This window comes from Mesocricetus auratus, unplaced genomic scaffold, assembly GCF_017639785.1.
Source record: "Mesocricetus auratus isolate SY011 unplaced genomic scaffold, BCM_Maur_2.0 Super-Scaffold_100007, whole genome shotgun sequence".
In the NCBI taxonomy this organism is placed as follows: domain Eukaryota; kingdom Metazoa; phylum Chordata; class Mammalia; order Rodentia; family Cricetidae; genus Mesocricetus; species Mesocricetus auratus.
Window position 1 is genome coordinate 3,462,645 of NW_024429191.1, and position 17,492 is coordinate 3,480,136.

The 17,492-nt window shown below is 52.5% G+C and overlaps 1 protein-coding gene and 1 long non-coding RNA gene across 4 annotated transcripts; one reads left to right on the forward strand and one right to left on the reverse strand.

Moving 5' to 3' along the window:
* Nucleotides 1-1,872: 1,872 nt before the first annotated feature.
* On the reverse strand, nucleotides 1,873-5,203 carry LOC121141244. The gene is made up of 2 exons (XR_005878103.1): nucleotides 5,019-5,203; nucleotides 1,873-2,397 (listed from the first exon to the last, which is right to left on the reverse strand). It is a non-coding gene; the product is annotated as an uncharacterized LOC121141244 (long non-coding RNA).
* Nucleotides 4,605-17,228, forward strand: Carhsp1 (calcium regulated heat stable protein 1). Of its 3 annotated transcripts, none has more exons than XM_005084554.4 (4): nucleotides 4,605-4,756; nucleotides 12,814-12,978; nucleotides 13,547-13,669; nucleotides 14,575-17,228. In XM_005084554.4, exons 2-4 carry the CDS (start codon nucleotides 12,821-12,823, stop codon nucleotides 14,735-14,737), a joined length of 444 nt encoding a protein of 147 aa, XP_005084611.1. In that variant the 5' UTR covers nucleotides 4,605-4,756; nucleotides 12,814-12,820; the 3' UTR covers nucleotides 14,738-17,228. The 3 variants fall into 3 exon arrangements, with proteins under 3 accessions (XP_005084611.1, XP_021091272.1, XP_040604048.1); XM_021235613.2 differs by lacking the exon at nucleotides 4,605-4,756 and adding an exon at nucleotides 4,916-4,965; XM_040748114.1 differs by lacking the exon at nucleotides 4,605-4,756 and adding an exon at nucleotides 10,306-10,420.
* Nucleotides 17,229-17,492: the final 264 nt, after the last annotated feature.

Consider the following 17,492-nt stretch of genomic DNA (forward strand, 5'->3'; position numbering starts at 1 on the left):
TCAAACTGGGGAGGGACCTGGAGGCGGGAGCTGATGCAGAGGCCATGGGGTGGGTGCTGCTTATTGGCTTGCTTCCCCTGGCTTGCTGCTCAACTTTCACTTTCCTTCCTTCATCCCTTTCTCCCTCCCTTCTTCCCTCCCTCCCTCCCTCCCTCCCTCCCTCCCTCCTTCCTTTCTCTTTCCTTCCTCTTTCTTCCTTCCCCTTCTTCCAGGGTTTCTCTGCATATCCCTGGCTGTTCTGGAACTAGCTCTGTAGACCAGGCTGGCCTGGAACCACAGAGATATGCCTGCTTCTGCCTCCTAAGTGTTGGGATTAAAGCCTTGCTCCACCATGCCCGGGTTATCCTGCTTTCTTATAAAACCTAGGATTACCAGCCCAGGGATAGAATGACCCACAATGGTCTGTGCCCTCCTCCACTGATCACCAATTGAGAAAAATGCCTTACAGCTGGATCTCAGGGAGCGTCAACTGAGGCTCCTTCCTCTCTGATGACTCTAGCTTGTGTCAAGTTGACAAACAAAACTAGCCAGTACAATCGATCATTTGTGAGCTTGACACACAAATCACTATTAAGCCACAACCCTCCCTTTCTTATTCATCCCCAAGATCTCACATTAAAAACATAACTTTAAAGTCCCAATCTTTACAAATTCAAACACATTAAAATTCAGTCCCTTTAAAATAGCCAATGTTTTAAAATCCAAAGTCTCTCAACTGTGGACTCCATGTTTACTTCAAGAGGCAAAAACAAGGCACAGTCAACCAAATCAAAGCAAAACCAAATTCCAACCATCCAATGCCTGGGATCCATTCTCGGTCTTCTGGGAAGCGTTTGCTGAGATACAGAGAAGTTGTGTTCCGCAGGCTGCCAAAGTTGCTGGCAGCTGGGCTTGGTAATGTGCAAGCCATCACCCAGGTGGTACTGGTTTTGAAGGCTTGAGGGGTCATGGAAAGCAGCTGAGCCTTTGCACTGTGAGAGGCCGGGAGTGGCCATTGATGAAGGTGCAGCCTCAGTAGCAGTTGAAGGCCAGGACTGAAGGGGTCATGCAGAGAATTTGAGGCTTGGCATGATGAGGAATGCCTAGGAGAGGCCACTGATCAAAGTGCAGCCAGTTGCAGCAGAAGACCCTAGCATTTAGAGATGCCAGTACCATGGGATGACCCCCAAGAACAGCAGCAGTGGTAGAGAAGAGCCTGCCTGAGCTTAGAAGACAAGCTGTGCTTGCAGAGAGGGGAGCTGGAGGGTGACACAAGCCTGCTTCCCACCCTGCCCGGCTTGCTGGTCTCAATCACTGCTCATTTCTTACTTCCAGCCGACCAGTATAAAGTATCCCAGCAAAGCAATTTTGGTATCTCATTAATCACAGCTGGCTCTTTAGCCCCAGCCAGAACCACAGTATCTTAATTCAAAATAACAAATGGTTCTGATAATTTTTTCTTTTTTCTTTTTTAATGGTTTTTCAAGACAGGGTTTCTCTGTGTAACAGTTCTGGCTGTCCTGGAACTCACTTTGTAGACCAGGCTGGCCTTGAACTCACTGAGATCAACCTGCCACTGCCTCCTGAGTGCTGGAATTAAAGGTGTGTGCTACCACTGCCCTGCTGATGATCTTTAAACTTCCCTCTGAAACTTCACAAGCTAGGCCTCCATCCTTGGCTCTGTTCTCAAAGTTCTTATCTCCCAAGCTCCCACAGCCACACCCCACAGAGCTCTTAACACTCAATGGCTCTTCTGACCCAAAGTCCCAAAGTTCTTCTGCAATCCTCCCCAAAATATGGTCAGGTTTGTCACAGCAATAGCCCTTCTATTCTGGTACCAACATGTTTTCGGGTTTCTGTTGCTGTGATGAAACACCATGACCAAAAAGCAAGTCGGGGAGGAAAGGGTTTATTCAGCTTACACTTCCACATTTCTGTTCATCACCAAAGCAAGTCAGGGCAGGAACTCAAATAGGGCAGGATCCTGGAGCCAGGAGCTGACGTAGAAGCTGTGGAGGATGCCGCTTCCCATGGTTTGCTCAGTCTACTTTCTTCTAGAACCCAGGACCAGCAGCCCAGGGTTGGCACTACCCACCATGGGCCTCCCCCATTGGTCTCTAATTGAGAAAATGCCTTCCAGCTGGGTCTCACTGAGGCATTTCCTCAGCTGAGGCTCCTTCCTCTCTGATGACTCTACCTTATGTCAAGTACACACACACACACACACACACACACACACACAACAGAATAAGAATTTGGGGAACCAAGGCATGGTGGCATATGCTTGCTTGCAATCTCAGGAATCAGAATTCTGAGGCAGGAAGATTGTTTTGAGTTCCAGGTTAGGAGGATTAGAAATCCTAGTTTACCCTCAGCGACATAATGAGTTTGAAGATAGTATGGGCCATGAGAGTCCACCTAATAAAAATAAAGAAAAAAGTGTGAATATTGGCAGTGGCTTCATGTTTCTGAATTGGATGCCTGAGTTCAGAGGACCTGGAAGAAGGAGGTTGTGACTCCTGAGTCACAGTGTCCCACACCATGGACATGGTGTGGTTCTGAGCCAGCCCAGCCCAGCTGGCCCCAGCCTCCCTGGAAAATCCACATACTTTTGAACCTCAATTTTAGAATTAGGAATAAAAACTGGTTGGGTTTCCAGTTAGGTAGAGTTAGGGTCTGGCCCTGTATATGTCCTTAGTTCCATAGATACAAGTATGGGTGTAGTGTTGGAAGCCCCATCTGTAGGCCCTGAACCTGCTCCATATCCTTGGCCCTGGTTCTCAGGAACAAGAGCCCTTTAGGGGGAAGAGGCTCCGCCCAGCACTTTGTGTGCCTTAAACATCCCCTAGAGTGTAGTGCTGAACCATGAGTATGTGAGAAAGGGAAACAGGAGAGAAAGGAGAAATGAGTTTAGGTCAAGATCCCCTTGGATGTCTCCATGACTGTGTCTAGTGTTCTGCAGGACCTCCAGCCTAGTGTTTTTCCAAGTCTCTGCCCTCCGGGATGGAGACAAGCTGGGTGCTTACTTCGTATCTCCAATGTCCAGCACAGAGCCTGACATAAAGTGACGTGGACCAGAATATCACAGGGCTGGGGAGAAATGACTTTGTTCAGGCAACAGGATCTGGGTGGGATACTCAGCATCACATAATAGCCAGATGTGGCTGTATGTACCTGCAAGCCCGGTACTGGGGTTGAGACAAGTAAATCCCAAGAGCTTACTGGTCAGTTAGCCTAGCTGAAATGGCAAGATTCTGGATTAATGAGAGATCCTGCTGCAAACAATAAGGTGGAGAGTAATAGAAGAAGACCAGAATGCCAACCCTCGCATTCAACATCTCGAGGATTTCAGGAGAGCCTGGTCTTTAGTCCAGATTGCAAGGTGGAAGATGCTGGGTTCTGATGTCACTGAAGGAGGTGGTAACAGCAACAGCAACAGAGTAGATGCACTTATCATTGAGACAGGAAAGCAATCTGGCAAAGCAAAAGGTTTTACTGCTACTGCCTACAGCTAGGGTGGCTCTTCTCACTTCAATTTTCCTAAACAAGAAAATGTGCCCAAAGGCTTGGCTCTTAGGTGACTGCAGATTCGGTAAAGGTAACAAGCATGGTTAACTATCATACATGAAACTACTGCCTCATGAATATCATACATGCAACTCTGCTTCAAAAATAAATAAATAAAACTGACCACAGCTGCATATGGCAAGGTTTGTGTGACTATGCACTTCAATTCTCTCGGGCACATGCCTGGGAATGGGATAGGTTTTAACTATTAGATCTGCCTTTTCTTCTTCCAAGGTGACTGTACCATTTCCTAGTCTCACCGAAGACGCCAGACGGGAGAGCCAGATCCCTTCTTATCTGAGCCATTAGCTTTGTTAGTTTTCGAGATGATTCAGCATTCTCTGGGGGTGGGGTTAGAGGGTTTCAGCAGGGACGAAATATCACCTGGACTCCTGGAGTGTGTGACCGCCACACCTATAGGGTACCTCTTGCCCATGCCTTGTAAATATGAATCTGACCCTGGGGTCAGGCGGAGGGCCTGCTCTCCATTTTGGCTGTGGAGATAGACCACAGCACGTCTCTGTGCCTCAGTTTCTTCTTCTGCAAATTGAAAGCAACACCCTTTACCTCCACAGATAAAAGGTGTGAAATGAAACTCAGTAGAAAGGAAAAATGAAAACAGCTGGGGTTAGTGCCCACCACCCACTCCAAATCCATTAGGGAGACTGGGGCCAGCCTGTCTCAAAAATCAGCCAACGGAGAATGAATTAGCAAATAGAAAAAGAACACAACAACAGCTTCCCTCCTCCCTTGTTTTGATGTTTCTCTTTCTGTCTCTCGCCTTTAATTTATCTCTTAGTTTCTGCAAAAACCCAGGCGCTCGCTTATCTCGAGTCAAGGGTAGGTAGGGCTGGCTTGTGCTGGGGAGGGACAGGCACGGTACGCGGAGACCCGATTGTGCTACTTCCCCAGGACGCACATTGGGCGTCCGCAGCCGCGTGTGAGGAGGACACCTCCTGCCCTAGGCCGAGTCCCCCGCGCGCATCCCCCTCTCGCGCCCACAGGGCGTCAACACAAAGGTCCCGCGGCAGCAGCTGCGCCCGGCTCATCTCCCTCCCAGCTGGCCCAGTCCCGCGTTCCGGGTCGCGCATCCATTGGCTGGAAGCCTCAGGGGCGTGGCTCAGTACCCCGCCCAGCTCCGTGGCCACGCCCACGCCCAGCTCTCTTGTAGTCAGAGCCCAGCAGCTGGACGAGTCGAACGTGTCGCCAGGTAAGGGGTTGTTCCCGGGACTCAAGGGAAGGGCTTGGTGGAGCACGGGATCCCCGGGGATGGGACCGAGGTTTGCTCTGCTCTCCTGATACCCCACTGCGGGGCCTTATGGCTCTCAAGCTCAGCTCTGGATCCCTCCCAGGACATGCCCCAGTCGCCCAGGCCAGTTTGGGGAGCGCGGGTTACTCACCATCCCTAAGGGAACACAGGTAGGTGTGACCGCGGTAGGAGCTGTCCCTGCGGGACTTTGGTTGGTACTTACCGCTAGGCCACCTGTTTTTGTGCGTGGGCGGCGCTCCCTCCCCCGTGCTTTCCGGCGGGCTGGAGGTGCTGGGAACTCACTGCTAGCTGGAGGCGGAGCGGTCCCCGACGGGCCGGGCCTTGCCAGCTGCATGCTGGGCGGCGGGACAGTAGCCAGGACGGGAGAGGGGGAGCCTCCCTGGCCCCTCGCGGTTGGCCTCTTCTGGGGTGGAGGAGCGGCTGGGCGCGCTCGCTTGGTGTTTGCGCCGGGATGGGGGGCGGGGGCTAGGGAGCAGAGGAAAACTTCACTGGCGCTGGCGGCCCTTACAGGCCGGAAATACGAGGTTAGGTTTTGATTTTTATTTAAAAAAAGCCAGGCTGTGATCCCACAGCTTTTCTGGGATTGCAGTGTAGGTCTGTGCGGGGTGAGCTGTATATCAGCTCTCTCCTGCAGGGTCTACGTTCTGAAAGGTGGAGGTGCCTCTTTGCAAAATAGGAGGCCGCCTCTGCCTCCTGGAATACATAAATAACCTTGACTACCAGAAATGTGTGTGTGTGGGGGAATAGAAGGAGCTGGCTAGCCCAAGTGCCCGGAGAAATAGGAGCTACTTTTTATTCCTCCTGGCTATTCTGCTATTCTTTGCCTATGGCCAAGAACAGTCTTGTTTGTTCTCCAAGCTGAAGCCAGAGGGAGAGTGTGAAAAATGGTTCATTAAATCAGTAGTGCTGGGCTATGCTTGCAGTACCACACCGGGGAGGTGGAAAGGTAGGATTCAGGAGCTCAGGGTCATCCTTGGCTCCTCAACAAGTTCAAGGCCAGCTTTTGTAAATGCTTACACCTGTAATTCCCAGCATTTGGGAGACTAAGGCAGAAAGAACTGTCAGTATAGCAAGACCCTCCCTGAAAACCCAAACCAGTTAAACAAAAACAGTGTTTAAAAATAATCCACAAATCTCTGTTTAAAATTGTCCCACGTTTTTATTTTTTGTCCTGTTGGACTCAAACTTTTCAACAGGGCCTTCCTTCTCTAGCTGCTTTGTGACTCTGTACACTGTCCCTAAGTGGTCCTTTAAGCCTCAGCTCTGCCACCCCCTGCTCTGGGATGGGGCTGCTCACAGTCTGGCATCCCTCCACCATCTACTCTTGGGTGACAACCTGAATGCCACCATGTGCCTTTACATCCCCCACTTGCCTGACTCCCCCCCCCAGGGTGAGACCAGAATCTTTGCTGTGTTGGGATCAAGTAAGCTGTTAGGCCCAGTCTGGGGTTAGGGGGGAATTGGCTTTCTTTGTCCTACTGAGTGCTAGGGCGAGAATTTGGTTTGTGCCCCATATCTGGCAGCTGTGGGACCATGCACACCATGGGGGACACTATTATTGATTAAGCTCACCTGCTCTGCATTGTGGCTTCGAGTTCAGCTACTGGATACTGCATGGTCCCTGTCCAAACCAAGGCAGGGAACTAGTGGGTCTATGAGAGGCTGGGAGGGGGGTGAAACCGGGAGGATGGAGCAGAATGTTGGGAGGAGGAATTCAAGGCTAGGTTTGGTGGAGAGCAGGGTCCACTTGGCCTTGGACTCTCGAGTAGAGACCTAGGGCAGTGGTGGCCTCTGTCCTGTGGATGGGTATTCCTGGGGGAGTTCTTGAGGTGACATTGGGAGGGACTGCTTTTGGTTCCTGGAGCTTCCAGCTTCCCGGCACTCGAGGGCAAGGGCGGGTTCCCTAGTTGTGCTGCTGGAGGGACCCGGGTAGTCAGTCTCTCCTCATCCCTGGCTGTTTGCTCTTCTCTGTTTCATGGCCCCGCCCCTGGTATCCCTCCCTCCTCGTCGCACTGAATTCACTCTTCCCAGAACAATGGAGCAGCATGTGGCTAGCCAGCCCGGCTGGCAACGGGGAGCCTCAGGCTCCTTCTCTGCTCCAGTGCCTTCCAGGATTCCGGTGTCCAGTTCAGCCGGTCATTCCTTCTCTGTCCTGGGCTATGGGCTCTTTTCTGTTAGACTGTGGCCTGGCAGGGGTGGGGGTGAAGATGAACCTTGCAATCTCCTGGAGCCCTGGCCCTGTGCAGTTTGCATGTGCTGGGTGAATGCCTCTGTCCACGTGTGTCCCCTCCCCCAGAGGGCCTGCCTCTTGGGAGCTGGGTAGTTTAGTGGCAGTCTCTGAGGCTGGGGGAGCAGCTCAGTGCCAGCAGAGATCTAGTTTCCCAGCACTAGAAAGGCAACCAACCACCCATCCCAACTGACTAAGCAAAGCCGTGTTAACTCCGCCCACATCTGTGGAGCTGGAGTTTGCTTTTGGACATTGGCCAGAGATTCCTGGGGGGCACTGATGTGTGAGAAGCCCCAGCTGCTGAATCTGTGGTCAGTTTTCCCATGGGGCAGGGAGATGAAGTGAGGCTGGCAGAAAGGGGACATTAGAAAAAGCTCTGGCTTCCCCCTCCATGGCAGGGTCTCTGAAGTTCCAGTGGTCTGCTCTGTCCCTTTGCCTGAGTGACGTGAGTCTTTAGCCCCCCTCCCTGTCAGCAGTGGCCAGGCTCTGGGCTGGAAAATGTCCCAGTGCAGTGTCTAGCAGTAGCCTTCCCTGGCTGCAAACCCACACAAGATTCTAGACAAGCCAGTGTGCAGGACAGGCTTCACCCAAGAATGAAGCCTCTAGCTTGCCCAAGTTCTTGTTCTTTGAGTCCCCATTTTCCTGCCTTTGAGAAACCGTGAATCACACTCCCTCTCGCTACAGTGTAACCCGCTCGGCACCTGACTCCCTAGCTCAGAGGATTTTCCCAGCTGGGTGTGATGGCTCACAACACACCTATAATCCTAGTGTTAGGGAGGCTGAGGTAGGAGGATTGCCGTGAGTTTGAGGACAACTTGGGCTACGAAGTGTAAGACCCCATCCCCCAAAAACCTGAGAAGGGAGTGGAAGCTGGGGACTTTTAAGATCAAAAGCACAGGTGCTGGGCCTGGCAAGTGAGTATAGGGACTAGATTTTGGGATGGGCTTTGGAGAGGCTGAGGAGGCCAGCTTGGTGTCCAGTTGCACTTCCAGAATCTTCCAGGACTTGCTATAAGGCCTATGGAAAATTCCCCGTCTATTTTCGGCTAGAGGCCCCCTTTGCCACATTTCTCAGGATAAGAGGCTGACTGGTGGACAGTCAGGTGGGTGTGGCATCCTACCCCCAGGGCCTGGGCCTCTCCCTGGCCTGGGCTTGTCTGGCAGAGGGCTTGTCCCCACCCCACCGAGGGTTAGAAGGCTCTGGCTTTCTGCTGGTATCTGAGGGTAGTGCTGGCATGATGTCCACAGCTGAGGATGTGGTTCGGTTGGCAGAGTGCTTGCCTAAGATTCAGGAGGCCCGGACTGCATCCAGCCTGGCTACATGAGACTTTGTCTCGAAAAAGGGGAAAGGGGGGGGGAGGAGGGGGGCATTGTTTTCCCATCCAGAGTTTGTGCACACACAGATGTGTGCACCCTGCCCCTGCTCCCCAAGTAGATATATATCCATATCCACTTGGGGATATACTGATAGGCAGATGTGTGTTCATGTTCGTAAACCTGCCCCATATGCACATACATGTACACATTATACATAGTCACACACAGATAAACACATGTGTGTACCTAGTTTGGCAGTCATGACAACATCTTGGCCATTTCATTTTGTCAGAATTTGCCTCCAGCAGAGGCTCACCAGGGTCTTGCCCAGAGCCCCTGCAGGCAAGAGCTTTAGCCCCCCCTCCCCAAGTAGAGCGTCATGTAGAGTGGGCCACACACGTCTTTTCCAGGGCCACACCTGGTGTTGCTGAGAGAGCAGGCAGAGGGCAGGGAGATGGCCTAAGCTATGGATGACCGTGGGAGCCGGGGCTGTTTCAGCTGTAAGCTACAGACTGCTGCTGTAGGCTGTGTCCTGGTGTGTATGCAGGGCCAGAGAAGCCTCCTGGACGCCCCTACCCCACCCCAGCTGAACTTTGGCCCCTTTCTGGGCCAGCTGGGTGGGCTGGCTCTGACTAGGCCAGCTTCCTCTCAGGCTTGCGAGTGGCTGGTTTGGGTAGTGGAGCAGCCTTGGGGGTCTCCCAGGGCGCTCTCCCAGCTCCCACCCTACCTCAGTCACTTCATCTCTGTGTTTCAGTTCCGTCCACTGTGGTTACAGTGAGTGTGGCACTCGGAACACGCCAGGGGTTCCCAAGAGCCTGGCCTGTGCCAGGCCCTGAGCTGGGATGTTGAGGGACCCTTGTGTTGGGATCCAGTGTGATGTCCACTGAAGGCCGTGGCTTCCCAAGGCCTTTCCCAGGAAGAAGCTGGATTTGAGGTGTGAGGACTTGAGTGGAGAGTGAGGACGACCCCTTCGGGTCTTTTCTCATCAGCCTGGAGAGGTGGGTGTGATAAGGGAGCACACAGGCAGAAGGTGCAAAGCAGGGAAGACACGATGATGACAGCCATGGTGATGCAACTTGCTTCCTGGTGTGGCCCTGCCCTCTGAGCCGTACTTCCTGCCCCTGCCCCACTCCCACGCCTCCCTGGCTTAGAGCTACAGCAGGCCCAACCCACTCCCTGCTGCCTGTACCCAGAACAGCCTCCCCTGCCTCTTTTCTTGAGAGGGTCTCTCTAGCCTAGGGTAGCCCAGATCTCTCGGTCTCTAGCCCAGGCTGGCCCAGAGGATCCTTTTGCCTTAGCCTCCAAAGTGCTCGTGTTACCACCGGCGAGCACAGCCCCTGGCTTCTCCCACTGTTCCTCAGGTGTCTGTTTCTGGTATCCCAGGTCCATCTTGCACTCCCTTACTTCTCCCTTTCGTTAGCGGCCTTTCGGCAGTCTGCGGTCCCACCACCTGCTCTGGCTCCAGGTTCTGCCCTGTGTCTCCTGTAGCAGGTATCGGATAGGCTTATGAGTGGCTTTGTGATTGCAGTTTACGGCAATGCTTGTAGCCTGTGCTTGTTACCTGCTTGTTCTGGGCAGAGCTGTCCCCTCAGTGCTTACATGTTTTATTTCATTTCATTGTCATGATTTGTGTGAAGCTGGGACAATTCCCATTTCTCAGATACAAAAACTGAGGCCCTGAGAGGCTGAGTCTCTAATGATCCTAATGATCACTCAGTTGACAGGTGGGAAGATTTGAACTCAGTGTCCTTGACTTTGGTGGAGGAGGGGAGGAGAGAGCCCAGGGAGACTGGTTAGAAGGGAGAAGGGCAGTTCTCTTCCTCATGCTGATGTCATCAGACCCCATGATCGTCCCCCACTGCTGGCCTGGGAGGCCTGGGTGGGGCCCCCCCTCTCCCTCTCTGGGCCAGCCTTCTTCGCAGAATTCCTGGTATTGGAACATTCTAGCACTCTATGACCTGCGCTGGAGACCTGACCAGCAGGCCAGCAGCCAGGACCCTTCAAGGTGGGGGCTGCTCTGAACTTGTGGTCCTGCCTGGCTGGGGCCACAGCCAAGAAGAGGTCAGTAGGTAGCAGTGTCACTTCTCTGGAAGGCTGGCCAGTGATATCTTTCCAGCCAGGCAGGACTGAGTCCCCAGAGGGGCAGGGCATACGGAGAAGTCTGAATCTTTGGGGAAAGAGGCACCCTGGCCTTGCATACCTCCTTCCCCTGAGCCCCAGGACTCCAAGGTGGAGGGTTGGAGCTGAAGCAAGAGGACCTTTTTCTGGGTACTGCCGGTGAAACCTCAGCCCTGGGGCCGTGGAGTCACTATAAACGGGAAGAGTCTGACCATGAGCTGGGGCCCAGGGTGCCTAGAGCTGAGGAGGCTGGAGATGCAGCTCAGCTGTAGAGTGCTTTCGTAGAGTGCACAGAGCCCTGGGTTCGATCCACAGCACCACATAAATTGGACATGGTAATACACAGCTGTAATCCTAGCACTGGAGGTTGAGGGCTGTATGGGCTATAGGAGACCCTAAAAACAAAACAAAAAAATCAAACTATAGCTGGGCTGCTTAGAAGACAGCTCCTTTATGTTTGACAGATCAATCACAGGGCCACACAAACCTGCTCAGGCCTGTTCCTGTCCCATTGGCTCCCTTAGCCCTAGTTTGGCTTTGCTGTCACAATCTTCCTCCCTGAGACGATGCCGAGATACACCCTTGAGTTTGACTCCGAGTCTAGGAAAGGGAAAGAACTTATCTAAGGGTGGCAGTTCTTGACCTTGACCCAAGGCTGGTTGGTCTTGCCCTTTCCTGGGGCCACTTGTGTACAATGCCATGCTGCCCATCATCTTTTAATATTTATTTAATGTATATGAGTGACCTGTCTTCATGCACATCAGAAGAGGGAATCAGATCCCATTACAGATGGGTGTGAGCTACCATGTGGTTTCTGGGAATAATTGAGCCTCTGGAAGAACAGCCGCCTTAACCACTGAGCCATCTCTTCAGCCCTACCCCCTTTAACTGTCGGTCTCGATGTAGTCCATACTGCCTTGAACTCACAGTGGTCCCTTTGCCTCACTCCATTTCCTACCCCTGGGTGTGGGTTGGCCTACAAGAGCCACTGCCTTCAACTTTTGCCTGAATTCCATGCCTCTGAGGGGTCACTGAGAGAACTGGGTCTCCTGGCAGGGAGTAGTGCCTGGGGCTAGGTGTGTATTTGCTGGGAGTGTTCCTTCTCTGGGGACCTTTTTTTAGTGGTAACCCACCTGGCTGTGAGCTCCTATCCCCAGGGAGCCACACAGGGGTGTGAACTACCCTCGCTATGCTCCGCAGTCTCCTGAGGGAGAGTGCTTGCAGGTAGGGGGCAGAGTAGGAAGGGAATGGGGGTATTGACCTGTGCTTTTGGCACTGAAGCCCTGCTGATGGCACCACCTCCTCTCACAATATTTACTGAGTGTCCTAAGCATGGTAATGTCTGTGTTGGGGACGTAGAGGGGTTACCATAGGGAGTTACCTGACATATACCCAACCCTGTGTGTGTCCAGAGAATAATATCCACTGTTATTCTTCCAGGTGTTTTTTAAAGATTTATTTTTTTTTATGTATATGAGCGCTCTATCTGTATGTAATGCTAGAAGAGGGCATCAGATCAGGATGTAGATGGTTGTGAGCCACCATGTGGTTGCTGGGAATTGAACTCTTCACTGCTGAGCCATCTTGAAAGCCCCTTCCAGGTGTTTTTTGAGACCTGGGGCTCCCTGATTAGGCTAGGCTAGATGGCCAACCAGCCTCTGCTTTCCCAGTGCTGGGATTACAAGTGCCTACCACAATCTTAAGCTTTTAAATGACTTATCAGGTAGGCCATGGTGGGACACACCTTTAATTCTAGCAGTTGGGAGGCAGAGGCAGATGGTAGTCTGAGGCCAGCCTGGTCTCGAGTGAGTTCCAGGACAGCCGAGGCTACACAGAGAAACCTTATCTTGACAAACCAAAAAGATTTGTTTAACTATGTACGTATGTGGTCTGTGTGGGTTTGTGCACGTGACTGCAGATGCAGACTGGAAAGGGCATCAGATCCCCTGGAGCTGGAATCACAGGTGGCTGTGAACTGTCCGATATGAAACTGAACTCGGGTCCTCTTCAAGAGCAGTAAGCATGCTTAACAGCTGAGCCATCTCTCCAGCCCCGCACCAGGCTTTTCTACTCTACATGGATTGTGGGGATCAAACCTGGGGTCTCCTGCTTGTGTGACAAGTATTTCACTGAGTGTGCTATCGGCCTACACATGACCTGGCATTTTCTTAAACAGTGGAGGCCTGTAGTTGCTATGGGAGCCCAGTGCTGGCACCCGAGCAGACACCTGAGCCAAGGTGTGGCTACAGACAAGGTGACCTAGAGTGAGCCTCCCGGAGCGGCTGTGCCCTGTCTAGGCCTGAGGCAGAGCCCTAAGAGCCCCCTTCTCTCTGTAGGTCAGCTATGTCATCTGAACCTCCCCCGCCGCCACAGCCCCCAACGCATCAGAGTTCTGTCGGGCTATTGGATACTCCTCGGGCCCGGGATCGTTCTCCATCCCCGCTTCGGGGCAACGTGGTTCCTAGCCCTCTGCCCACCCGCAGGACAAGGACCTTCTCAGCGTAAGTCTCAGGCTGGCCACACACAATTCCCAGAATGGGGGCAGCTACCAGAGCCGGCAGGGTCCATTCTCCGGGCATCTCCTGGAGAGTCCTGGGAGAAGTGCTAGTGAGGAAACTCAAAGGTGCCTTCAAACTCAGGTGCTAACCTCAGAGCACCCGTGGGAGTGCCCCGCCCCGCCCCCCACCTGGCTTTAACCACAGAGGCCTCTTCCCCAGGAGACCTTGACTTCCTCAGTTGTATGGCAGGGACAGTGTCTGGGTAGCAGCCACTAGCAGATGTAGATTTAAGGCCCTGTGAGTAGATGCTAGAGCTCACTAACAGTTTTTGAAGGGATGTTCCCAACTATCTTCTCTCAGCTCTGTTTCCAGATGGACAGACAGGCCTGAGAAAATGTGCCAAGGTTATCCAGACATTTCTACAGTTAGGGTTGTACACAAAGCCTATGTGACTATACACGGTGGTCCTAGCGAGGCCTCCCTGAGGCAAAGCAGGGAGAGTAGATCCGGGGGCGTGGGTGATGGTTGTAAAGGACTGATAGATGCCCCCTCACATCTCCCTGTCTGTCAGGACGGTGCGGGCTTCACAGGGCCCTGTCTACAAAGGAGTCTGTAAATGCTTCTGCCGGTCCAAGGGCCACGGCTTCATCACCCCAGCTGATGGTGGCCCTGACATCTTCCTGCACATCTCTGAGTGAGTTCACTGTAGCATATCTGGAGGTCTGGGCTGGGGCAGGGGGTGTGGTCCTGGCCTATGCTGCATAGGACAGAGTGATGGAAAGGTGCTGGGAGGGAAGAGTGTGTGGAGTGTGTGAGGCTGCACGGCAGTCTGTGTGACAGTGACTGGGCATGTCTATGAATTGTGTAAGATCTTGGGTGTATGTTTACCACAGATGCTGGGGTAGGGTGAAGACAGCTGGGCCTGGTATGTGTAAGTGGGTGGTGGTCCATGGCGGGTCTGAATGTCCTGGGCCTGGCCTGTGGAGAGAGTGTCCCTGGGATTGGACAATGTGTTGGCCTCCTCAGGGGAGTAGCCTGGTGAGGCTGGGGGCTGTTTCTTTTGCTCCAGGAAGGAAGCTCAGGGCTGGGCTCTTTCTCTGGCCACTTGCTCACTGAGGCTCTTCCTTCCTGTCTGGAAGCCTGCAGGACTCCAGGGTGTAGGCCACAAAACCCCCAGCAGCACCTTCCCTGTTTGGCTCCTGAATAGCTTTTGGGTTTCCTAAGAACCCCAACTAGAACCTCTATCCAGACTTTCTTCTTTGGCACAAGCACTCTGCCCACCCCGTTTCATTCTGGCTGAACTGGGGACTTAGAAGCTTGGGGCACATGCTAGGCAAGTGACCGACACCCTGGCCACACATTCAATCTCATTCAGCCAATGGGAGGCGGAGCCTTTTCTCCAGAAGCCCCAACTAAGTCTGAAACTCCGGTTTGAGAAAAAGGGTTGTTTAGCACCCCTCTCCCTCTGCCTTTAGCTTTTTTTTTTTTTTTAACATGGGTGCTGGTGATCTGAACTCAGGTACTCATGTTTGCAAGGCAGGCACTTTCTAGACTGAGCCATCATCTCAGCCCTGATGACTGCTCTTTTCTCTCCTGCAGTGTGGAAGGGGAGTATGTTCCAGTGGAAGGCGACGAGGTCACCTATAAGATGTGCTCTATCCCGCCCAAGAATGAGAAACTGCAGGCTGTAGAGGTGGTCATCACTCACCTGGCACCAGGCACCAAGCACGAGACCTGGTCCGGGCATGTCATCAGTTCCTAGGGACCTGCAAGAACCCCCCTTCTCCTGGGCTTGAGGGGGACTACGGGGGGAGGAGGAGCAGGACACCCTGGATATAACATTCTACCACACGAGATGGGGCCTCAAGGTGGGCATGGCCCTTTTCAAGCATTTCCTGGAAGAAGGGAGTTGTGGGCAGGCAGGGGGTGCTCTCAGCCACCAGCACAGCCTCTAGCCATTTGCAAACAAGCTCTCACTGTCTGAAAACATTAAAAGCATTTGAAAAGGAGAGGGACCTGCGGTGGCTGAGTGGAGAGGGTGCAGCTCTAGCCCAGGGTGGGTGGGTAGGCCAAGCACACTATTTCCCCAAATGCCCCGCCCATGTCAACCAAACCCATAAGGACTCCTCCTGGAGCTAAAGACAACCACCTCCTTCCCCGATCTGTTTGGCACCCTGAGGGATGTCGCCACAGGCCCTATGAGACTTTCCATAACCCAATGCCCCACTTAACTTGGGACCAGGTCAGACCCATCTTCTGCTTGTCAGCCTGGCTAGTTCCAGGAAAGCTGGCTTACGTATGTAGGGAACTTTCTAGGGGATTTTGCCTCTTGGTGCCTTTGCAACAGGTATGTCTCCATCTTGTGGGAAAGACTCCATCCCTTAGGAGCTCCTGCTCTAGCACAGCAGTCAGGGGCTCAGCTCTGACCCCACCCCTGGGAATGCTGGTCTTTTCTACTTCCAGATATGAGGCTCCCTCCCTGTGGTATTAAGCCTATCATTAGGCCAGTGCTGAAGAGAGCTGTGGGGTGAGGAGGAAGCCTCTGCAGGAAGACTTACAGAGGGGAAAGGTGGTGTTTTATTTAAAAACAGAACCAGGCTGGTGCATGCCTTGTAATCTCTGCACTTGGGAGGTTGAACCAGAGTTCTAGGCCAGCCTAGGCTGTGATCATGTCTCAAAACAACAGCAACAAAAACCAAGGGCTGGGGATGTAGTTCAGTGGAAGTGCACTTACCAGGCTTGTGTAGGGCTCTGGGTTCCACTACTAACATAAACCCCAAAACTTTGACTCTGATGGCCTTGTAAGGTTAAGAGTTGGAGAAATATACCTTTGATGGGGAAGCAAGGTTTCTTTAAGACATCTCTGACAAATGCCTAAGCAGCCCCCCGCCCCCTTCAGTGCTGGGGGGAACCCAGGGCCTTGGAAATGCCAGCAGGTACTGTACTGCCTGCCAGGTTTGTTTGTTTTTTGAGACAGGGTCTTGCTGTATTGCTGCATAGCCTAGGCTAGCTTCAAACTCTTAATACCTTCATGCCTTGGCTTATTAAATGGCTCAAACTCTCCCTCACAGCCCTCTGTTTGCCCCGCTTGTAGAACTGTAGATTTGTAGGTGTTTCAAACGAACTGCTCCTTAGACTTGTTTTTGGTGGTTGGCTTTGGCTTTAGTTGTGATTTAAAAATAGAAGTAGTTGGGTAATAGGTTTTTGAAATCAAGTTGAGATCTCTTGTCAGAACAGGGGTACCAATGCTGCAGGGGTGACGTAGGGTTCCAGTGGTCCAGACCAGAGGTTTCTTTTATGTGGAGAACACTGTTGACCTCGATGTGTCTTAATTTTGCATGAGTGTGTGTGTTCACCTTAAGTGGACAAAGACTGGAGCTTTGATTATCAGGAACACAGCTCAGAGGGTAAAGTGTATGGAGGATTTGAGTTCAATCCCCAGAGAAAGCCAGATGTGGTGTGCATACTTAGGTAGTCCAGAACTGGGGAGGCTAGGCCAGGCAGACACCTGGGGTTTGCAGGCTAGCCAGCCTAGCCTATTTGGTGAGTTGGAGGTCAGTGAGAGACACCATTATTTAAGAGGGGCTAGCACCGAGGATCGAAAACAGGTTGTCCTCATGCATTTGCACAAACAGAAAGAAGTGGCTAAGTGTGTGATGGTCTTGTGCAGCTGGCTCACCTCCATCACCCAGTTTGACAATTTTGTTATTGGGCTACTCGCAGATGTTTTTGCTACTAGGTCAAAGGTGGCTTTTACCCCTCCAGGCTTGGCTGACTGCCCATAGCCTCTCTTGGGGCCAAGGAACAGACTTCTAAAGCCACTTTGCTAGGACCCAGGAAGGCTCCCCGAGATTGACACCCTTCTCTGTCACCCCACTGTCCCTAGCTATCGGTACAGCTTTGCTTTCACTCGGTATGGTTGACCTGCTAGTGGGCCCTGCCCACTGCTGAGCTGGCAGCCCAGTCCTGCTGGCAGGATGGCCTCTGGATTCCTTTGCCCCACAGGATCCTTTGTAAAGGGCCTTTCCTGTGTGGCCACATCACTTCAGCCTCTAGACTATTCTGGAACTGCAGGTTATTGGTGTTATTGGAAAAGATCTGCCTCTCTCCCCTCTCTTCAGATGTGGAGTTTCAATTTATAGATCAGGAGGGACCCAGTGCTAGTGACCCTGCAGGGTAGAACAGATTCCCAAATCTAGACTTTTGGCCCCATCAACCAACTCTTTCACAATAAAGTTTGTTTTGTGCAACAAGGTGAGGCTGTGTGTGCACAGGAACCTGTGTGAACGTGGATGGGGAATGGGGCTTGTTCATGCGGTGGGTTGTAGGTAAATGTGGTGGCATTTGGGATGATACGTAAATGTGAAAGAAAGGTCTTGGGATTCCTATGTTGAAATGTTTGAAGGGAGCCTTGAGGCTACCCAGGGACCATGTGGAGATCCAGAGATGGAGACGGGGCTGCCTGCCAGTGGCTCAGAAGGACCACAGTGAAGCCACCTGCCTTAGAGGGTGGGGAA